Source organism: Arachis hypogaea, chromosome 10, assembly GCF_003086295.3.
Source record: "Arachis hypogaea cultivar Tifrunner chromosome 10, arahy.Tifrunner.gnm2.J5K5, whole genome shotgun sequence".
In the NCBI taxonomy this organism is placed as follows: Eukaryota; Viridiplantae; Streptophyta; class Magnoliopsida; order Fabales; family Fabaceae; genus Arachis; species Arachis hypogaea.
The window spans coordinates 69,019,491-69,043,498 of NC_092045.1; the positions used below are offsets into that span (position 1 = coordinate 69,019,491).

Consider the following 24,008-nt stretch of genomic DNA (forward strand, 5'->3'; position numbering starts at 1 on the left):
TATGAGCCCGAGATGATTTGAGAAACGAGATTTCTAAAGCCAAGGCTGAAAAGAGTTGAAACTTGATTTCAAAGTGAAATGAATTGAGAAAATGATTTATGGCTTAAATGCCGATTTCCTAATTTGATGATTTTGAATGTGGAAGTGCTGTTTTGTTGTGAGCCGGAATGGCTTTGAATGATATGAATATTGGCTGGTTCTGGATTGAACCGTGAGCCGGAATGGCTGTGTGTGATTATTAATATTGGCTGGTTTTAGATTGAACCGTGAGCCGGATGGCTGAGATGGATGTTGATCCATGATTGAGAATGAAAGCATTTATGCTGAGATATTGATAAGTTGTGATGTTTGCACTTCCACTATCGGAGATGAGGGTTTCCCTGGGTAGTAGCAGTGGCTAGCCACCACGTGCTCCAGGTTGAGACTTGACCTCTATGTGATTAACTGCTAATTGTTCTACTTGCAATAACTGTTTGTTTGTGTTTGCATCTTCCTACTTATGTTTGCATTTGGAATTCTGTTGGATTGTGGTTGGATTATTTGGGCCTAGGGCCGTGGTTGAATGAGATGGACCGATGGTTGATTTCGGTTTTGTGGTTCTGGTTTGGAATAAGATATGAAAGGTTATTTTGGTTCAGTATAGATAAACCTTTTTGAAATGCTTTGATGTTTTGAGAATTTAACAGTTTCTCTTTCAGAAAAGATTTCTGACTTTACTTTTATTGTAAACTGTTGTTTTTGAAAAGAGGCATAAGATGGTTATTAATCACTGGTACGGTTTATCTTCATGTATCCTATTACAGTAATTCCCAAAAACCCTCTACTGAGAACCCTTTCGAGGATGATGTTCTCACCCCTTACATTTTTCCCCTTTCAGGATTTGGGCGAGAAGTTATGAAGAGTTTAATTATGTGTTATTGAGATGCTCTGTATTGCTTTAAATTATTATTTTTGTACCCTTGCCTTTATCTTGATATATTCTATAAGAGGGGTAGGAATTGTATTGGTTAATGTTTGTAATATTACTTATATATATGTATGTATATATATATGGATGTATCTTTTAAGAGTTTTTGTAAGTTGTATGGTATCTATGGATGTACTTTGTCGAACGAAAGTATTTTGGGAGTGGTATTGCGTTTTTAAAGTTTTAACAGGCTCATATTTTAGTATTAACTAGTATAAGTGTCGTCGAAATGTCCGAGCTATCAGAGTTGCGCAGCCGGAAGCGTGAGCTTTGGTAGTTAGGGTGTTACAATGAACACCAAGAACACCTTGAAGATCAAGATGAACATCAAGAATTATTTTTGAAAAATTTTCAAGAAAAGAAAAACATGCAAGACACCAAACTTAGAACTTGACTCTAGACTCAAACAAGAAACACAAAATATTTTTTATTTTATGATTTTATAAATTTTTTCGAAAATTATTTTGGAAAAACGAAAAAGAAGAAAAATTTTTGAAATATTTTTGAAAACTTTTTGAAAACAAAATAAAGAAAAATTACCTAATCTAAGCAACAAGATGAACCGTCAGTTGTCCAAACTCGAACAATCCCCGGCAACGGTGCCAAAAACTTGGTGCACGAAATTATGATCTCAATGGAGCCAACAACGTGGTACGCACAATTGTAATCTCAACTCTTTTTCACAACTTCGCACAACTAACTAGCAAGTGCACTGGGTCGTCCAAGTAATAAACCTTACGTGAGTAAGGGTTGATCCCAAGGAGATTGTCAGCTTGAAGCAAGCTATGGTCACCTTGTAAATCTCAATCAGGCGGATTTAAATGGTTATGGAATTTTGATAATTAAAATATAAATAAAACATAAAATAAAGATAGAAATACTTATGCAATTCATTGGTGGAAATTTCAGATAAGCGTATGGAGATGCGTTGTTCCTTCTAAATCTCTGCTTTCCTATTTCCTTCATCCAATCCTTCATACTCCTTTCTATGGCAAGCTGTATGTTGGGTGTCACCATTTTCAATGGCTACTTCCCATCCTCTCAGTGAAAATGGTCCTTTACGATTTCTGTACGGCTAATCAACTGTCGGATTTCTCGTCTCGGATGAAAAATACCATGCACAGATATCGTATGGCTAATCAGCTGTTGGTTCTCGATCGTGTAGGAGTAGGATTTACTATCCTTTTGCGTCTGTCACCATGCCCTACAGTCGCGAGTTTGAAGCTCGTCACAGTCATCCCATCCCAGATCCTACTCGGAATACCATAGACAATGTTTAGACTTTCCGGATCTCAAGAATGCTGCCAATGGATTCTAGCCTATACCACGAAGATTCTAATCTCGGATTCAGATGCCCCATTGTCAGAGAGGAGTCGATGTGAATCGTTGATTAGAAACCCAAGAGATATACATTCAAGCTTTTTTTCATGTAGAACGGAAGTGGTTGTCAATCACGCGTTCATAAGTTGAGAATAGTGATGAGCGTCATATAATCATCATATTCATCATGTTCTTGTGTACGAATAAATATCTTAGAATAAGAATAAGCATGAATTGAAAAGAAGAACAATAGTACTTTGCATTAATACTCGAGGAACAGTAGAGCTCCACACCTTAATCTATGGTGTGTAGAAACTCCACCATTGAAAATACATAAGTGATAATGGTGTTCATTGGCTTCGGCCCCAGAGGGGGAACCAGAATGACCAAGACGTTGGTCTAAGGACTAAACGTGCAAAGATCTCTAATACAATAGTAAAAAGTTCTATTTATACTAAACTAGTTACTAGAGTTACAAAAACAAGTAAATGATGCAGAAATCTACTTCCGGACCCACTTGGTGTGTGCTTGGGCTGAGCATTGAAGCTTTCATGTGTAGAGACTTCTTTTGGGGTTAAACGCCAGTTTGCAGCCTATTTTGGGCATTTAACTCTAGCTTGTAACTTGTTTCTGGCGTTTAACGCCAGAATAGGGCAGAAAGCTGGCGTTGAACGCCAATTTGCGTCATCTAAACTCAGGCAAAGTATGGACTATTATATATTGCTAGAAAGCCCTGGATGTCGACTTTCCAACGCAATTGAGAGCGCGCCATTTGGGTTTCTATAACTCCAAAAATTTTATTTCGAGTGTAGGGAGGTCAGAATCCAACAGCATCAACAGTCCTCTTTTAGTCTTTGAATAAGATTTTTGCTCAGGTCCCTCAATTTCAGCCAGAAAATACTTGAAATCACAGAAAAACACACAAACTCATAGTAAAGTCCAGAAATGTGAATTTTGCTTAAAAACTAATAAAAATATACTAAAACGTAGCTAGATCATACTAAAAACTATCTAAAAATAATGCCAAAAAACGTATAAATTATCCGCTCATCACAATCTAAGGTAATTCATGGTTTTCCTCTTATGGTTGTGATGTGCTAAAGTTAGGCTATATAGGAAAAGTAAGCTTTTAAACAAAGATGGCCTCAATCATGCTCAATGCAATTCAAAAATCATTCATTGGAAATAAAGAATCAAGCAAAACCAAGATTAGAATCATGAAAGAGATATAACACAATGAACAAAGTTAGTGGTCGAAATGTGTAACCACTCAATATAGCTCAAAAACTCATAAGGTATTTGTTCTTTACTCTTCTATGTTCCATGAGAAATCCTTTCAAGCAAGTTTGAAAAACTGTTTTCCAATCAATTCAATAGAAAGCCCAAAATTCTTGGAAAATCTTGTTTTTCACCAAAATTATTTCCTATATATGTATGTATTTATATATGTTGTGATGGATGTAAAATTTTTCAAAAATTCCTAGTTCTTCTCCTAATTTTCAACAAGCAAAAAGTCACATGAACAATTAGGATCAAAATGAACCAGGCATAACCTATTCACATCATCGAATCACAATCCATATCTATACTATATACCATGCAATATGAAATGCAATATGTATATATATACCAAAATAAAAGTGCAGTAGTAGATATAACCAAAAGCAACTAATATATATATATATATATATATATATATATATATATATATATATATATATATATATATATATATATATATATATATATATATATACATATACCAAGGTAAAGAGTGCATAAGTCAAAGTGCTAAAATTATCCACAGAAGCATAATAAAAACTGAAAATAACTAAACGACTAGTGTTGGGGAAGAGAGTATTTACACCCAAAACAGTAGATCCTCCCCCACACTTAGATGATGCACGGTCCTCCGTGCCAAAAACGGATCGGGGTGGTCGAATCTACAAAGCTCCACCGCCTGGCGGTGGTGGGTGGTGATGACGGTGGTAGATGATGATGTCAGTAGATGGCCGTGGTGTGGGATCTGCTCTAGTCTCCTCAGATGTGTGACCAGCTGACTCTGATGCAGCTGCCGGCTCGGTCTCAACTTCCGGCTCCTCAATGCTCTGAGGGACCGCGTTTTCTCCCCTGCTGTACTCCCATCTAGCCTCAGGTGTGCCAATCTTCCTCAGGACAACATCCAGTGAAAGTTTTCTTGATAACAAATCTTTCACTATCTGAGCGTAGGCGTCACGAGCCAAAGGAAAATGTGGAATACCTAAGAGGGCCTTTAAAGCAGTATCAGAGGTGTCCAGAGTGACACCTCTGAGAAAAACAGTCGGGACATCCCTCTTTAGGAGATTTGCGTAAAATTATTTGACCTGGTGTTCATTAACTTCCACCGGATCGAATTTTACGAACTCCCAATGATAAAAATTTAGTCTGTCTAAAACTTGGTCCACATATTTCTCAGACAAGTTTAGCTTTCGCTCATAGTGAAAGGCTTTGTTTTCTATTTTCTCATATTGTTCTTGGGCTTCAGCATTAATGAATGTTTCTAGTTGGGTGCTTGGATGTACAGGGGGAGGACGAGCCAAAGGATTGGCTTTCTCCTTCCCTTTACGAGCCATCTTGAAAAGGACAAAAATAGAATACAACTCAGGGGAACAGATAAAAGTCACATAAAGAAGAAGGATATAATCAAATAGTTCAAGTAAGAGCCAATCAGGTAAACAAATACTAAATCAAGGGATAACATGTATAAAATATTTAAAGGTTCAAAAGAAATGTGTTTTCCCAAGATCAAGTAACCTAAGTGACAAATGAATGGATGAATAGTTAGTAAAGCATATATATGACTTAGGTGTGCGATGCAAGTGAATTGAATTGAAAGAAATTGATTGTTGCAATTATGCCTTGGAAATTGAAAAGAGTTTGCAAAAATTGACACAAAAGGCAAAAATCAAAGTCACAGTGAAAGCATACACATATTCATGTTACGAGGATAAGAAATGATCACATGTACATAGCTTCTTGTCAACTCTTAGCAAAGTCGTGCTTGATTAAAAAATAATGTGCATTGCTCAAAAACATAAAGAAACAAGTTGTTATGTATATTGTCATTGATGTTAAAGATACATGAATACGCAATTGATCAATTCACAAAACAAACATTATATGTACTGCTGGAAAAAGGTACCAAACAGATTCCAAAACTTCAAGTTTAATTCTAGTTTGGCATTGGAACAAAAAGCAGTGAGCAGTCAGTACATCATGCAGTAAATCAGCAGGCTATGCACTTAAAAGTACCAAATAGCATGATCAAAACTTTAATTTTCAATCTATTTTGGTTTCAAGAACAAAATTAGCAAAGAAGTACATAGTTGGCAACTAATCAGTAAAGGATGATATGCACAGCAGAATTGGTGTCAAACAAGATAATCTCACAGCAAAACGAAGCTCAGTTTGATGTTTCATCATGAACACAGAGTGCATAATTAATAAATTCTAGGCAGCATCCATAGTTAGCAGAAAATTGCACAAGTATGAAGTCATAATGAAAAAATGGAAGAAAATGCAAAATCGATGTTGATCAGACACAGAAGTTGGTTCAAAAATCCATTCAGGCATTACGACAAGTATAAAATGTGCAATATTCACAGGTAACAATCAGAGTTCAACAATGGCAGCATCCATAGCCATCAGACACAGCAACATCATTCAGTCCGAGCAACATTCAACAATGAACAGCCAGTCACATATACTCAATCCAAAAACACAGGCCATCTAACCTATAGCCACCTAATTGCTAAAGCAAAAATTAAAAGTAGAAGTAAAAAAAGCAAGTAAAAATAAAGCAGAGACAGAAAAATAAAACAGGGAAGGAAGAAGAACAGGGTTGAAGGGGAACCTGGAATGTAAAAGAAAGAAAAGGAAGCAGATGGAAGGGGGTGGTGAAAAGTCGCGGCGGCACAGAAACTCGCCACCGCTGGTGGTTACTCGCCAGAACAGAGAGGCATGGCTGAGGGCTACTGGCGGGCGCGGCAGTAGAGACAGGGAAGAGAAAAAATAAGGAAATGGAGAAGAGAAAGAAGAAGAAAAAGGAAGAGAGTGTGTGTGGGCGCTCGCATAGAAGAGGAAAGGGGGGTTGGGTTCACACGCACAGCCTGTGCGTGCGCTGCGGCCAGAGGGTTGGTTCCTCGCTGTGCGTGTGCTTAGATCTATGTGCACGCACAAAGGTTTTTTTTAAGGTGGCACTTGTGCGGCCGCACGCATGGTGTGCGGACGCATAGGAGGGGAAAGGGTTGTTCCCATGCACAAGCTGTGTGCGTGCTGGGAACAAAGGGGTGTTTAAGGGCGTGCGTACGCATGTTGCTGTGCAGACGCATGGGAACCGGAAAACAGGGGATCTGTGAGGACGCACAAGGCTATGCGCACGCACAGGTCTCTGTTCCTGCAACAAAAATTTCACCTCCAAAACATCAAACTTGACATCCAAAACAGGTTTTCAAGTCCCAAAATATCACAAAACTCCCAAAAACACATTATTTAACTAAAATTACTTAACAAACATCGAAATAAATCTAACCAACCAAGCAATATAGCCAATTATTCATGAAACAAAAGGTAAAAGAGAGGAAGTTAGAAGGATATTACCATGGTGGGGTGTCTCCCACCTAGCACTTTGGTTTATAGTCTTAAGTTGGACTTGGTGAGGAGATCCTTGTCAGGGTGGCTTCTGCTTCCCCTCTTCCTTAAATCTCCAACCAAGTTTGCTATTAGTTTGACCTCTGGGGTCCCAATTAGATTGCATCAAATTCATGAGAGATTCCAAGCTAGCAACCAGGATCCATAAGTGTTGATTCATAAAACCAATCTCTGGATCCCGTACTCTAGTCTTATGTTCATCCTCTTCTTGATCTTCACTCTTGCACTTGGATGAACAATGTCTTAAATCACTATTAGAACACTTGTGCATTCCATAGAGTCCACTAACTCAACTTTTGCACCATAATTGAGCTCTAAATGTTGGATTGGCTTCTTGGATGAACTTTCCATTTCTTGGCCAATCAACATTCTTCGCATCACCATCCACTACTCCAAGAAAGGTTCAAAGTTGACCATCCGTTTCAAGAACGGCATATTGATGTAGGGTTAGAAAGCTTGTTGGAGAATTCTTCACCCACTCAATTCTATCTCGCACAAATGCTTTCACCTCTTGGCGACTAAAATCTTCCTCAACCTCTCTTGAATCTTCTTCATCATCACTCAAGTAAAAAATCGGAGGTTGTGTGAAGTCCACATCAACATCTTCTTCCAAATCTAACAATGGAGACTCATGAAGGTCATTGAAGGAATTACCCAAGTCGGACAAAAAATCTTGAATGATGGAATCCTCTTGGCTAATTCCTACCAACTCATCATTTATCTCTTTTTGCACTTCATGTTGTGACTTAACATCTTCTTCTTGATTTTGCAATTCTTCTCGCACTCCACACTTTTCATTTGGTTCCATACATTCATCCACTAGAATTTCTTGCTTGTGTCATGAACGCACTGAAGCTAAATGATCCAAAGCTTTTGCTAAGGTAGACATGACTTGCTCTTGCTTCTTCCAGAACTCTTGTTGTTCTTGAATGAGCATGAAAAGTACTTCTTGTCTGGCTTGATCCATATATGAAGATAAAGATTGAAGTGATGAAGGTTGACAATCAAACTCATGAAGGTAAGGGTTTTGGTTTTGTATGTAGTGAGGTGATCGTGTGTAAGATTGGTGACTATAAAGGTAAGTGTTTGGGCTCCATTGGGGTGCATTCTGGTAATGGTGTGAAAAAGTCATCAAGAAAACCTAAACAAAAAACCTACTAACAAAAACAAACCAACATCCAAAAAGTGATATTTACACTATTAACATATTCACATCAACCAAAAGATATAACACCGATTGCAATTCCCCGACAACGGTGCGAAATTTGATAATGCCCAATTGCACAGGTTTGGATTTTCGCACTAAAAGTGGAATTTGTCCATTGCAAGTATAGTCCAAACGCAACAATTGAACATCAATCAAATATTAAATTCAATACAAAATAACCGGAAGTTTTATGTCCCGGATCGTCTTCCCTAGGAGTTGCAATTAAAGTGTCATATTATTGGCTATGAGGAAATGGAGGTTGGATGATAGCAAATGGCAAGAAATTAAAATGCAAGAAGGTAACTTAATATGCAAGAAATTAAATGAAGGCAAGTAAAGGCAATAAAAATAGAATTTAAATACTAAAAGAGATCTTGGTGAGGATTGGGTAATTAGGGCTTGCTATCCTAGTAGTGGACCACAAACGTTATAATTGTGTGTGAATTAATCCCAATTAGTCAACCCTATATTGAGGATAAGTCAAAAGGGCATAATTAACCTCAATCCACAAGTCCTAGCCAACTCAATAATTAACTTAGTGAAAGATTAGCATTAGTGGAAACCAAACTAACTAACAATCCTAATCACAATATCGAATGGACATCTATGACTCAAGGTCACCTAATTATCCAATTCCAAGGCAAGAGTGTGAAAAACTAGGCAAAAGCTAAAAGAGACATTTTGTCAAACACTTAGCATGCATAAAAGGGGAAAGCATATTAAATTGCAACAATAATAAAATCTATAACTACCAATTATATGAAAATAAAAATAACAACTCAAATAAGCATTAAAGAAACATAAAACATCAAATTGCATTAAAGGAAATTAAAAGTGACAAGTGTGTTCATACAACTAAAATGAGCATAAAAGAGAAATTAACAAAGGAAACAAAGAGAGTAAAGGTCATAGAACAAGAAAATATAAATGAAACTATAATTAAACAAGAATTAAAGGGAGAAACTAAAGAGAGAATAAAGATAATACCCTAATTCTATAGAGAATGGGGAGTTTCTCTCTCTAGAAACTAAGACAAAAACATGTAAAAGCCTAAACCTAAGTGCTCCCCCCCCCCTTTCACATGGAGTGAGGTCCTCTTAGATATAGGAAAAATCAGCTTTAGAAAGTCCAAAAACTGGGCTCTGGAGGCCCAGAAATCGCCCCCAGCAATTTCCATTAAATGAGTCACGCGTTGGGACCTGTGCATACGCACAGGTATGTGCGCACGCACACATGCTGATTTTTCTCTTGTGCGTACGCACAGTAGGTTGTGCGCACGTACACTCCAATGTGTGCTTCTCCTTTGTTTTCTTCATGTTTTCTCCCTTTGTACATGCTTCCTTCCACTTTTGCCTTGCCAAACTTGCCTCCAGGACCTAAAATCACTTAACAAACATGTCATGGCATCGAATGGCATAAAATTGGGATTAAAATTAGCTATTTTAAGGCCTAAAAAGCATGTTTTCACAATTAAGCTCAATTTAGGGAGAAAGCACAAAATCATGCTATTTAAAGGAATAAGCGTAGGAAAAGTTGATGAAATCCACCCAAATAAAGCAAATAAATATCATAAAATGTGGATTCATCAGATATCCTAACACAATGAGAAAACCAAAAGCAGAGTATACAATGAAACATAGTCCATAAGGAATCATAATAGTAAATTAAATATCAAACGTCGTTATAAAAAGTCAGCCCATGTCATTGAAGTAGTGTAGGACCAATGTAGGCCACCTCAGGAATAGTGGCAGAAATGAAGGATGGTCGCATCGCAGATGCACTGTGTTCGTCAAACGAATACCGTAGGGTATGTCTGGATCAAAATAGGGGTTGTATAGCAGACTCGAAGGATGCCTCGTCACTCACATACATCCATGTACGTGGCTCAGACCATAGAATCGCGATGTTCCTGTTGGGATCCTCAAACACATGCTCCTCTGGCATCTCTAAAATATGACTTTACTTTAATTTTATTCGATGCCTTGATATGTTTGTTTAGTGATTCCAGGTTTATAAAGCAAGGATTGGATTAAAGAAGTGAAGAAAAAGCATGCAAATTGGAGAATTCATGAAGAAATGAGGATTTGCAAAAATCATTGCGATGCGCACGCGTGACCCACGCGTACTCATCATGACAAAAGTTTTTGACAAGCATGGCTGGCGATTGCTGAGCTGTATCAGGCCCAAATTCAACTCATTTATGAAGCTATTAGAGGCAGAATTCAAGATGGAACAAGGGGGAGCAATTAGTGTAGTGTAGAAACATGTTTTAGGATAGTTTTATAGAGAGAGAAGCTCCCTCTTCTCTCTAGAATTAGGATTTTTAGGTTAATTTTCTCTTTAATTTCATATTTTAATCTTGTTTTAGCGTATTTCTCTTTACATTTTCATGCTCTAGTAGTTTAATTCTCTTATTTCTTCTTGTTAATTTCTCTTTTGAGCTACTTTTTATGTTTATGAACTCTTGTTACCTTTAATTTCATTTAATGCAATTTGATGTTCTATGTTCTTTTAGTGCTTGTTTGAGTTATTGTTGTTGATTTCTTGCATTAGGTAGTTTTAGATTTTATATTTCTTGCTATTTTAATTTGCTTTTATTTTTATGCACACCAAGTGTTTGATAAAATGCTCGGCTTAGGTTTAGAGTGGATTTTGATCATTCTTGGCTTAGAAAGAGAAATTAGGTGCTCTTGAGTCATTATTTCCCAACTTATATTGGTGATCTAGAGTTGTTAGTTAATATTGTTTCTATTGATGCTAACATTTTGCTAATTCAGCTAGTAAAGTGATTAGGATTTATGGATTGAGATTAACTAGTCTTATTTGATTTTCTCCCGATGTTGGAGATAAGAAAATAGGATTATCTCTTGATAATTAATGTGTTATGATTAATGACTAGGATAGAAAACCTTGATTCTCAATCCTTGCCATGAATGCCTCTTTAGTAATTGTTATACTTAGTTGTTTGCTTTCCTTTATTGCAATTTAATTTCTTGCTTCTTTATTATCAACCCACCTTTGTGAACCTCATAACCAATAATTGAGCATTCAATTGTAATTCCTAGAAAGAACGACGAGGGACTAATACTCTCAGTTATTTTTATTGGGTTGAACTTTGACAACCAAATTAAACTTTGATAGAAGGTTATTTGTCAGTTTGAAACTATACTTGCAACAAATTGATTTCTTTTATTGAGAAGAAATTCTAGGCAGACGGTAACCCTCTTTCACCATCTCATTCAATTAGCAGGCATATATAGTCTAACCCTCACCTTTACTTGTTAGTTTTCTATGAAATCTATCTCTAGCTCTCCCTCTCAGCCAAGACTCCCTCTCAAGCTTGGATCTTCGGATAGCTTGATGATCTTGCATGAGATGTTAGTGATAACTTTATCTAGAAGAAAATAAAAACAAGTGAGAAACTCAAGGAGCTCATATGGCCGAATAAGAGAAGAAGAATAGTGATAAACCCCAATTTTGTGGTTTATCTTGTGTTGAATTTAGGGGATTTTATCAACTTATCCCATATTTATTCAATGAAATAGTATGCTTTTGTAATTCTCCCTAATTTGTACATAATGAGTGAAAACATCCTTTTTAGGCCTTAAAATAGCTAAGTTTAATCCACTTTGATTCCACTCGATATCTTGATATGTTTGTTGAGTGATCTCAGGGTTTATAAGACAAGGATTGGATGAAAGAAGTGAAGAAAAAGCATGCAAAATGGAGAACTCATAAAAAAATGAGCATTTGGAGGATTCAAGGCTACGCGCACGCGTCATCCATGCGTACGCGTGAGGAGAGAATTTGCCAGTGACGTGCACGCGTCACCCACGCGTATGCATGAAAGAGAACTTGGCCAATCAACGCGTACGCGTCAGCCACACTCACGCGTGACACTGGTCGTGTGACCTCATTAAAGTGAATACACTGTGGGCGATTTTTGATCTTTTCAGGCCTAAATCCAACTCATTTCTGAAGCTATTTGATGTAGAATTGAAGAGAGAACAATGGAGGAGCAATTAGGTAGCGTAGGAAACATGCCTTAGGTTAGTTCTAGAGAAAAAAGCTCCCTCTTCTCTCTAGAAATTAGGGTTTTTAGTTTAATTGTCTCTTAGATTTAGGTTTCAATTCTTGTTTTCATCTAGTTTCTTTTACCTTTGCTTGTTCCATTGTTTTAATTAATTTAGTTCCTCTTGTTAATTTCCCTTTCCTTTAATGCAATTTGATGTTTTATGCTCTTTTCTTGCTTGTTTGAGGTATTGTTATTGATTTCTTGCATTGGGTAGTTGTAGAATTTATTATTCTTGCAATTTATCATGATTTCTTTTTATATCTTTCAAGTGTTTGACAAAATGCTTGGTTGGATTTTAGAGTAGATTTTGTGTATTCTTGTCTTGAAAAGAGAAATTGGGCAATCTTGAGTAATTAATACCCAATTTAGATTAGTGATCTAGAGTGATTAGTTAGTTTTATATCCATTAACATTACTTATGGATTGGGATTAACTAGTCCTATTTGACTTTCTCTCAATATGAAGATAACATTGTACTTTCTTCCGATGTTGGAGATGACAAAATAGGACTAGCTCTTGTTAACTATTGTATGATAATTAATGATTAGGATAGAAAGTCTTGATTCTCAATCCTTGCCATAAATGCCTCTTTTTAATATTTGATATCCTTAGTGGTCTTCTTTATTTTCTTGTCGTTTAGATTCTAGTCTCTTTATTTGCAAACCTCCCCCCTTTCTTAACCTCATAACCAATAATTGAGCATTCGATTGCAATTCCTAGAGAGAACGACCTGAGAATAATACTCTCGGTTATTTTTATTGGATTTGCATTCGTGACAAATAAAATTATACTTTGATTGAAGGTTGTTTGTTGGTTTGGACTATACTTGTAAATAGTGGTGGTTTTTCTTCACTTGCTATTTTTGGAAGCTCCAAGAGAAGATAATGAAGTAAAGAATTTAGCTCCTTGATCTTCTAAGAAGATGATGGTGTAGAATCAAATTTTATTGGTGGAAAAGCCTGGTGAAGGATGGAAGAACTCATGCCCATTCCCTCGGCTCTCTCACTCTCCTTCTCTAGCTCTCACTCTCTCGGATTGCTCTCCCTTTCTTGCTCCTCTCTTGTGTTTTAATTCACACCAAAGTAACACTTGATAGATGTATATGAAGATTGAATGGTGGAGGAGGTGGTGAGCATTTGAAGACTCCATGAACTCTCTCTCTCTCCCTCCCTCCCTCTCTTCTTTTCACTCTCGATTACTCTCCCACTCTCTCTTCTCTTCATTTTCTTTCATAACATATATAAAAATCAGAAATATTTTTGGTGCGTATATGTATGAATGGAGGAAGGATGAGCAACGTTGCATATATTTAGGGAAGGAACACATATTAACTTGCATGCTTATACATGTATCCTTTGTAATTAATGCTTCACTATCCTAATCACACATTTGGTTATGTTTGTGGGAGAGAGAGAAGTAAATTGGTTTGCATTAGAGAAGCGAATCGATTTAGGTTCAAGCTCGATTAAATTTTAATTAGGCTAGTTACTTTGGTTCTTTATTTTCTTTTGGCTAGTCTTCTTAGTAACTTCATGATTTTGGTTAACATGTCAAAGAGAATTTTCTTGATGGCATGGCTGAATTACTAAGGAGATTGAAAACAATAACAGATTAATGACTAAACCGTAAAATAATCATTTCAAACCATATCGATTTAAACAACTAGAAAAACCAGCATTTAAGATATTAATAGAAGAGAGTATCACATTGTTAAAATATTTTACTAAGGAAAAATTATTCAAGAAAAGTTAGTAATAAAATCTTTTGTAGACGAATTTGGACTCGATTGCCAAAATTTATTATTATCAGTACAGCTTTTAACTTTTGACATATTTTTATTTTTATTGTACCTTTTTTTATTTATACTTATTTTATCTAAATTCGCTTTATTATATTATGATAAATGGTAATTTTTGAATGTTTACAAAATTTTATCGTAAAATTTCTAAAATTTAATTCTGTAAAAAGGTGGAGTGTTGTCAAAAATATGACTCAGGTCTAAACTTCAATTTATATATTTTAAAAGATTTAAATAATCTTTATCATAATTAACTTAGATTAGTCGAGTAGTCAACTCGCTCATCTGCTCGTTAGCCAGTGGATTATGAATTTTCTTCTGAACACAATTTTTACCCATCATGCCTCGAATATATTATTATTTGAGCATCAAAGTGTCTATACTCCTATCCCCTCATGCATACACGTTGGAAATTCCATCCAATCTCCCAATCTCCTTCGAACATCATTTTCCAAGCATCTGCACCCAAATATATATATATATATATATATATATATATATATATATATATACGTAATAGTTTTAGTTTAAATATATATATATACATACATACACGTAATAGTTTTAGTTTATGATGACAATCTAGTAAATATGCTTTGTGTATGAGATGTCTTTGGTACGGATTGAAGAGTGGATCGAAAATTTGTGGGTCAAGACGGGTGCCGGATTGTTCAACTGGAGTAGTGGAGATGGTACCTGCAAAGACACTCCGACGCTTAAGTCAGAATGGATCTGAGAGGTATAAGGTGTGAGAAATGAATGAATATCTGTAGGGACCTGAGTCCTTTATTTATAGGTGATGATAGCTATCTTATCTTATCTTGTTTGGATAAGATAAGGGAGACGTTTGAATTCGAAAGTTGGTTAAGAGCTCTAGTGGGCCGGTTCCGGGCCTTCTAGAGGCGCGATATGGTCGGGATCCGGGTAACCGGGTCCGAGGACCTTTCGGAGCGTGGGATCCGTGGGCCAGATCCATAACAGTTGCCCCCGTAGCGGGAGGCCGGGGGAGGTCGGTCTCTACCGCTGGAGGATGTGACTTGGGCCGTTTGTGGCCTTCGTCGGTTCCTCGGACTCGGGATTTTTAATGGATTCGTCTTTCGAGGGATGGGTGTCGGTGTGTCGGACTAGAGTTGGTTGTTTGACGCGATCTTTGCGTTTCTCGAGGTGTGCTTTGTCAGTTTTACTTTCCCAATGGAGCATTTATCGCGAGGGGACGTTTAGTTTGCTTTTCCTCTTTTGCCCTTATGCGTCGTGTTTTATCCTTGTGGGTATTTGCGTCTTTTCATCCTTTTGAAAAACGTTTTGGATTTCTTGCTTTCCTTCCCTCGTTTTGCTTTTGCATTTGCTACTTTTCTCCTTTGTGGTTTTCTCTTGCCTTGGTGTTTCTCTAGTTTTCTCTGTCGCTCGCTTTTCTGCCTCTTCTGTTTCACGTTTGAATTAATAGGTTGGTATTTCTCCTTATTCCCATTTCTACTTCAGCTCTTGATTATTTCCTGCATTTCTGTTTGCATGCCTATTTTAGTGTGGGCTGAGATTTTTGGCTGTGTTTGTGCGATGGTCCTAAGTCTTGGGATAGTGTGTGTTTAGTTTTCTTGGGGGATGGGTGCTGCTGGTGTAGTTGGCAGTAGGTTTTGGTGTTTCTCCACCGTGTTTTGCCACGCGTTTTTGGCTAATGGTGGTGTTCGCCGTTGTTTTAGGTATGGCTCGTCGGAGGGCCGAGGGAGTTAGGGCTCTGGTGGTCCCAGCCGGGGGCGTTCCCTCCCTCTATTCCTGGGTTACCAGTGATGTCTGGGGCACGCCGTCGCGATTGACGGAGGCGGACCTCCAGCGGCTCCGCGATCAAGGGGCAGTTTATGGGGGTGGGAATGCTGAGCGTGGGTATGAGTTTATCCTTCCTGGGGTCAACGAGAGTGTTTGCTACACCAATCTCGACTCGCCGACCGTACCGGATTGGATGTGGGTGTACGAGGCGATGTTCACCCGACTCGGCGTGTGACTTCCCTTTTCCCCTTTCGTTCAGCAGTTGTTGAGTCGGTGTTCCGTGGCGCCGTCCCAACTGCATCCCAATAGTTGGGCGGCGATCCGATCTTTCGAGCTTGTCTGTGAGTTTCTGGAAATCCCGGTTTCGGTGAATGTCTTCCTTTTCCTTTTCTTGTGTACCTTGCCTACTAAAGAGGGGAAGCACAAGAAAGGTTACATGTCGTTTAGGGCCCAACCCCACCGTCGGGTCTTTGGTTTGTATGAAGATTTCTTTCATAGGTTTAAGAGTGGGTATTTCAAGGTTAGTTATGTCGGGGGACATCACCCGTTTTGGTTAACTTTGGAGGGTGAGCGGCGGTTCCCCACCTACTGAAATTTCGGTGTGGGGCCGTCCGTTCTTACTCGGGTGACGCAGGAATTTTTGTCTGCGGAGGATCGGGATGTCGCCCTTGTCTTATGGCAGTTGTTCGGGGAGCGTCCTCTTAATCCTAGGGATGTGATGGGTGACCCGGTTGCTTGTCGGGCTTATGTTGGTATGTGATGCTTTTCTCCTCCTTTTTTTTGTACTTATGCTTTTTTCTTTTTATGGTCTTTCTTATAGTTGAGATGGCTGGGGGTTTGACGACTTTGGCTAGGCTGAAAGCTCATTTGTCTCAGGGGGCTCCTTCTGGTGGTTCTCCCTCCACTCCGACTTCCCGTCCTACTGATGATGCGAGGGTTGCTTCTGAGGACTTGGTGTTGACTGAGGGTGGCACCCAAGGGTCGGGTCAGGGTGTGGAGGTTGAGGATGATGTGGTGGTTGTGTCGCCGGAGGGTGGTTCCCGGAAGCGAAGGAGATCGGAGGATGCTGATAGCGAGAATGTGATGGAGGGGGAGGGTGCAGTTCCATCTGTGATGGACCATCGTTTCGACGCTCCGGCCTTCATCGATGAGTATCTTATGCCTGGTACGGAAGACTTCTTTCGTGAATGCGATGTGACTTTCCAGGCAAAGTCGCTTTACCGTTCCCTTCTCCGGTCCGCTGTGATTGTTTGGAAGGCTGAGCCGGTGATGGCTCAGGTGGGTCTTCTAGACAAGAAATTGCGTCAATCTCAGGCTGAGGTGGCGAGGTTGAAGGGGCTGCTTGCGGAAGCTGAATCGGTGAGGGAGAAGGCCGTGGAGGCGTCCGAGGAGTCTGGTGCCGAAATCCTTCGCCTTTCCGAGGTTGAGACTTCTCTTCTGTCTCAACTTGGGGAGGAGCGGAGGAAGGGTTCGGATGCTGAGTCTCGGGCTGCCGTGCTCCTTTCTGATGTTGCTGTTTTGAAAGATGAGGTGGTCGTGCTAAAAGTGGAGGTTGTGGGTTTAAGGGAAAAGAAGGACGTGTTGCTTGCCGATGTGAAGGAAGTTGTTACTGCTGCCGAGGAGACGATGAAAGCTCAGGCTTTAGTGTTGGCACCCGGCGCTGATGTGTCTGTGATGGAAGCTTTCAAGACTGTCCGTGATGGTCAGATTGTCGACCTTGAGTAGCTATGATTATATCTGCTTGTTTTGGATTTTGTATTTTTTGCTTGATGGTTTCTTGGCCATGTGGCCGTGTGGTCGTGTGACAATGGTTTCGTGACTTTGTACGAATTTGTTTTTTGATGGTTTCGGCTGTTTGGGCTTTTCTATTTTTAAGCCGTTTTTGGCCTTATCTATCGTTTATTTGGGGTGGGTGGCTCGCCGTGTGTTTCTTTTTTGTGGATATCCGTTTTTCGGGCCTTGGGGTGATCAATCTCCCAGTTGTGGCCGTGATTTTTGTTCTGAGTTTAAGGAATATATGAATAAAGAAAATCAAAGGGTATATTGAAATTTTGACGTTTGGGCCTCGTTAAAACCCTCCGTTTATGGCGGGAAAGAGTACCCGGAATCGAGACGTATAAAAACAAAAATTGTAACAAAAAGGGAATAACAGGAAAGTAATATGAAAAGAAAAGGGGAGTTTAGGGGGTCGGCTTATGTGTAGTATCGTCGAAGATTGGTGGTGTTCTAGGTCCTCGGGATCTCGTCGCTGTTGAGTCGTTCGAGCTTGTATGCTCCTTTCCCAATTGTTTCCTTGACTCTGTAGGGTCCCTCCCAGTTAGGGGTGAGTTTTCCTTCTCCTGGGGTTGGGGCGCCGATGTCTTTTCGTCGTAAGACGAGGTCGTCGATCGCGAATTCTCGTCGGATCACGCCATGGTTATACCTTAGGCTGATTCTTTGTTTTAAGGCTAGTTCTCTGATGTGGGCTATGCTTTTCACTTCGTCAGTGAGGTCTCGTTCTGCCACTTCGTCATTTCCTCCTATCGTTCTTCTAGGGCTTGGGTCTCTGATTTCTACTAGGATAATCGCTTCTATGCCGTATGTTAGGCGGAAAGGGGTTTCCCCGATAGCCGTTTGGGGGGTTGTTCGGTATGACCACAAGACTGATCCGAGTTCGTCGGCCCATAGTCCTTTGGCTTCGTCGAGCCCTTTTTTTAGTCCTTTGACGATTATTTTGTTCGCGGATTCTACCTGTCCGTTTGTTTGGGGGTGTTCTACCGAACTGAAGCGATGTGATATATGTAGCCCTTCCAGGAAATCTTTGAACTTTTTGTCGGTGAATTGGGTTCCGTTGTCCGAGATTACGATCTCTAGGATCCCGAACCGAGTTATGATCTGTCTCCAGAAGAATTTTCGACATTGGGTTGCCGTGATGGTGGCCAGGGGTTCAGCCTCGATCCATTTAGTGTAATAGTCTTTGGCGACGATTAGGTATCGGAGTTGGCCGAGTGCCATCGGAAAAGGTCCGACGAGGTCGATACCCCATGTTCCGAATGGCCGTTCTGCCGTTATGACGCTGAGCTGGTGGGGGGCGGCTTGGTGGATGTCAACGTGCCTCTGGCATTTGCTGCAGCTTTTTACTAGTTGCGCGGAGTCCCGGATAACTGAGGGCCAGAAGTACCCGGCTCGGATGACTTTTTGGGCTAGGGTATTGCCCCCGATGTGGTGGCCACAACAGCCTTCGTGGATTTCGCGGAGTATGTATTCCGTGTCCACGGGTTCGACGCATTTGAGAAGGGGTTGCGAGAGTCCTCATTTGTATAGTTGTCCTGAGACGACGGTGTAATTAGCGGCTTCTCTTTTTGTTCGTTTCGCCTCCTTGGGGTCCTCGGGTAGCGTCCCGTTGAGGAGGTATTGTAGGATGGGGTGGGTCCATGATCTTTCATTTGAAAGTGTTAGAACGGTGTCAGTTGTGGTTGATATGGATGGTGTTCTAACGACTTCCTGGATTAGCGACCTATTGCCATATCCTGGTTTGGTGCTGGCAAGTTTGGAGAGGAGGTCTGCCCTGGTATTTCGTTCCCTGGGGACGTGTTGTATGGTTATGCAATCGAATTCCTCTTTTAGCTTGTTTACTTTGGCGAGGTATTGCTGGAGTAGGGGGTCCCGTGTTTGGTAGTCTCCGTTGATTTGGGAACTGACCACCTGTGAGTCGGTGCATACTTCCAAGGTTTTTGTTCCGACCTCCTTAGCTAGAGTCAGGCCTGCTAAGAGGGCCTCGTATTCCACTTGGTTGTTTAAAACCGGAAATTCGTAGCATACAGACTGTTCGATTGTGACCCCATTTTGACTTTCGCGTATCACTCCGGCTCCTCCAGAAGTGACGTTCGATGAACCGTCGACGTGTAGTTTCCATGATTCAGGGGTGGAGTTTCCCGGTGTCATTTCGGCGACAAAATCGGTCATGGCCTGCGCTTTAATTGCATTCCAGGGTTCGAAGGTTATTTGGAATTGAGATAGCTCGACGGACCATGCTAGCATTCTTCCTGCTAGATCGGGCTTTTGTAGTACTTGCTTGACCGCTTGGTCGGTCCAAACCGTCACGAGGTAGGCCTGGAAGTATTGTCGCAGGCGCCGGGAGGCCGTGAGGAGTGTGAGGGCTAGCTTTTTTAGGCATGAATAGCAAGTTTCTGTCTCTTGAAAAACTTTGCTTATGAAGTAGATAGGTTGTTGTTCTCGGCCCTTGTCTTCACGGATGAGTGCCGCTGCGAGTGCTTCTTCCGTTATAGAAAGGTATAAGTAAAGAGTTTCCCTGGTTTGGGGTTTGGCGAGGACTGGTGGTTCTGATAGAACTTTTTTGAAGTGTTGGAATGCCTCTTCGCAACTTTCTTCCCATATGAAGGGGGTTCCTTTCTTAATCAGCTTGAAGAAAGGGATTGCTTTTTGTGCCGATGCCCCGAGGAAGCGGGATAGTGCAGTGAGTCGGCCGGTGAGCTTTTGGATATCGTTGAGATTTCTCGGGCTTGTCATTTCGAGGATGGCTCGGCATTTTTTGGGGTTAGCCTCTACCCCTCGCTGTGTGATCATGAAGCCGAGGAACTTGCCTGCTTCCATTCCGAAGGCGCACTTTATCGGGTTAAGGCGCATCTGGTGCTTCCGTAGGGTGTTCAGGATGAGTTCGAGATCGCTGATGAGTTGTTCGCCGGATTTAGTTTTGGCGAGCATGTCGTCTATGTAGACTTCTAATTTGGTCCCGGATAGGTTCTGGAATATCTTGTTGACGAGCCTTTGGTAGGTGGCTCCGGCGTTTTTTAGGCCGAAGGGCATGATTGTGTAGCAGTACGTTCCTTCGGGGGTGATGAAAGCTGTCTTTTCCTCGTCAGGTCGGTGCATGGGTATCTGGTTGTATCCGGAGTATGCGTCCATGAAGCTTAGGTATCGGTGGCCGGATGCGGCATCTACTAATCCGTCGATGTTTGGTAGGGGGAAGGCGTCTTTTGGACAGGCTTTGTTTAGGTCCGTATAGTCGACGCACATTCGCCACTTTCCATTAGACTTTTTGACTGGTACGACGTTCGCTAGCCATGTCGTATAGGGTAGTTCCCGAATAAAGTTTACTTCGAGTAGAGATTTGACTTGTCTTTTGACCTCGGCTGCTCGGTCAGGTGAAATTTTCCGTCTTCTTTGTGCCACAGGTTTGGCTTTGGGGTCCACTGCCAGCCGGTGGGACATCAGGGCAGGGTCTATACCTGGCATGTCGGCTGGTGTGAATGCGAATAAGTCTCTGTTCTGTTTTAGGAGTTGGGAGAGATCCGATTTGAGGTCGTACGGGAGGTTCCTGTTGATGAAAGTGTACTCGTCTTTGGTCTGTCCTATTTGTAGTTTTTCCATGTCGCCTTCTGGTTCCGGCCTGGGCTGGCCGTCCTGTCGGGCATCCAGGTCGGCTAGGAATATGTCGACCGCGTCGCGGGACTTTTTTCGTAGAGCAAGGCTCGTGTTATCGCATTCTGCCGCAATTTCTTGGTCGCCGTGGATGGTACCGATGGAGCCATCTTCCGTTGTAAACTTCATGAGGAGGTACTTTGTGAAGATGACAGTGGACAGATCGTTGATTGTTTTTCTTCCGAGGATGACGTTGTAGGCGGTGGAGTCTTTGAGGACCACGAATTCGGATAGGATCGTCTTCCTTTGGCATCCCGTTCCAATGGTAAGGGGAAGGGTGATGGAGCTGTCTGGTTTGAGGAAGTTGTCTTCGAGTCCCGTGACGCCGTTACGATGTGTTTGGAGGTTGTCGTTGCGGAGTCCGAGTTTGTCAAAAGCTCCTCTAAAAAGGATGTTAGATTCTGCGCCTGTGTCCACTAGTATCCTTCGTACTAGCCCTGTCCCAAATTTTGCCGAGATGACGAAAGGGGCGTCTTCAGCCGAGGTGCTGTGTTGGCAATCCTCGGGTAAGAAGGTGATCGCGTTGTTGGTAGTGATGGGTGGGGTTTGGTTCCCGACTGCCAGGACTTTAAGGTCCTTTTTTAGTTCTAATTTTGACTTGCCTGGTGTATCCTTGCCTGTAATGATGTTTACTATTATGGTCGGGTCTTCTTCTGGGCTTCCCCGGGGGGTTGTCCTTGTGTTCTTGGGTTGCGTCCTTCTCTCTCCAGCGACCTATCCCTTTCAGTGCGTTTTGGTTCTCTGATAATTTTGACAAACTCAGGGAGCTTGCCGTCTCTTATGGCTTGCTTGAGGGCATCCTTTAGGTCAAAACAGTCTTGTGTCCTGTGCCCGTGACCACAGTGGTAATCGCAGTAAAGGGTTTTGTTGCCGACAGTTCTTTCTTTGAGTTGTCGGGCTTTCGGGATAATACCACGATCTGCTATTTGGTGGTATATTTCGGTAATCGGGGCCGTCAGAGGTGTGTAGTTAGAGAATTTGCCGACTCGGGGTGGTCGGTTTGTGCTTGTTGGCTTGGGATGGTCCTTCTGGCCTTCTCGGGGTGGGGGATTATGCCGAGGCGTCGGGTTACCGTGTTGGGTGTTGTCGTGCTGCCGCTTATTGGCGGCTACGACTTGGCTGACTTCCTCGTCGTTTATGTAGTCCTTAGCGACGCTCTGGATCTCGTGCATGGTCCATACTGGTTTGGTAGTGAGGTGCTTGCAGAAGTCCTCGTTCATGAGTCTGTTGGTTAGGCAGAGGCTTGCGACGGAGTCCGTGAGTCCGTCGATTGTTAGACATTCATCATTGAAACGGTCGAGGTATTTTCTTGTAGATTCGTCTTGTTTCTGCATGACTCCTAATAGGCTGATAGGGTGTTTGGCTTTAGTGATCCTGGTGGTGAATTGGGCCAGAAATTTCCGCAAGATGTCGTGGAAGCCGGTTATAGACCCGTTGAAGAGGGCATTGAACCATTTGATCGCTGGCTCGGCTAGGGTTACTGGGAAAGCTCTGCACCGAACCGCGTCGGCGGCCCCTTTGAGGTTCATTCTGGCCTCGAAGGCCGTTAGGTGTTCTTGGGGATCCTTGGTTCCATCGTATTTCATGTCGGTGGGTTTATCAAAACCTTTAGGGAGTTTTTGCTCTTAGAATCCTTTCAGTGAAAGGCGTCGCCCCCATTATTATGTGGTCATTTCTTGTGCGTTTGGTTTCTCGATGTCGTCGGTCCTCGTCCGTGTCGTGTTGATGGATTGGGTCTCTGGAGGTGTTGCGGTTATGCCTCTTACTGTGTCGCTGATTTGGCGATCTTCCATGTCTGGGATCGCGGGAGATACTTCGGTTGTTCCTTCTGTTATTTTGTCGGTCTAGCGACCTGCCGCGATGGGATCTTGATCTGGAGGTCGTGTGACTTCCGTTCTCGGCGTTGTATTTTTTCTTGGTAGCGATTCTGTCCTCGAGCTCTTGCACTCGTAGATAGAGCTCTTGGATTATTTGGGCTGCCTTGTCCCCCGTGTTTTCGGGGTGTCGTGGTCCAGCGAGGTTGGGTTCGTTGTGCACTGGGTCGGTCCGGTGGACGGTGCTAGTTATTCTTCCGTGGAGCGCGGCTTCTTGGTGTTCGGGAGTTAGATTTCTTGTTCAGGAGTTATCTTGATGGCTTATAGAGTGTTCTTCCAGTTCGTCCGCCATTACGGCTTGACCGGCGTAAGTTCCCACAGACGGCGCCAATGTACGAGATGTCTCTGGTACGGGTTGAAGAGTGGATCGGGAACTTGCGGGTCAAGACAGGTGCCGGATTGTTCGATTGGAGCAGTGGAGATGGTACCTGCAAAGACACTCCGACGCTTAAGTCAGAATGGATCTGAGAGGTATAAGGTGTGAAGAATGAATGAATACCTGGAGGGACCTGAGTCCTTTATTTATAGGTGATGGTACCTATCTTATCTTATCTTGTTTGGCTAAGATAAAGAAGACGTTTGAATTCGAAAGTTGGTTAAGAGCTCTAGTGAGCCGGTTCCGGGCCTTCTAGAGGCGCGATATGGTCGGGACCCGGATAACCGGGTCCGAGAACCTTTCGGAGCGTGGAATCCATGAACTGGATCCGTAACACTTTGTTTTTTATTTTTTATTTTTTTGTGAAAACGTATAAAGACACATTATTTTGACCTTTATTTATAGGTTTTAATAGATTAAATAGGTTTCATAAATAACAAACGTGATATAAATTAATTATTTAGACAAATTATTTTGATTTGCCAAATCCTACAAGAGTCGAATTAATTTTCACTTGTAT

At 41.4% G+C, this 24,008-nt stretch overlaps 1 protein-coding gene across 1 annotated transcript; it reads right to left on the reverse strand.

The window, feature by feature from the left end:
* Positions 1 to 19,108: 19,108 nt before the first annotated feature.
* On the reverse strand, positions 19,109 to 22,824 carry LOC112717605 (uncharacterized). Its single transcript, XM_025769590.1, has 2 exons — positions 22,011 to 22,824; positions 19,109 to 21,855 (listed from the first exon to the last, which is right to left on the reverse strand). Exons 1-2 carry the CDS (start codon positions 22,822 to 22,824, stop codon positions 19,109 to 19,111), a joined length of 3,561 nt encoding a protein of 1,186 aa, XP_025625375.1.
* Positions 22,825 to 24,008: the final 1,184 nt, after the last annotated feature.

Coding starts and splice junctions, on each gene's coding strand:
- LOC112717605 (XM_025769590.1), bottom strand. CDS start 22,824: ATGAAATACGATGGAACCAAGGATCCCCAAGAACACCTAACGGCCTTC. Junction 21,856..22,010: donor CAAGCAAGCCATAAGAGACG/GCAAGCTCCCTG, acceptor ACATCATTACAG/GCAAGGATACACCAGGCAAG.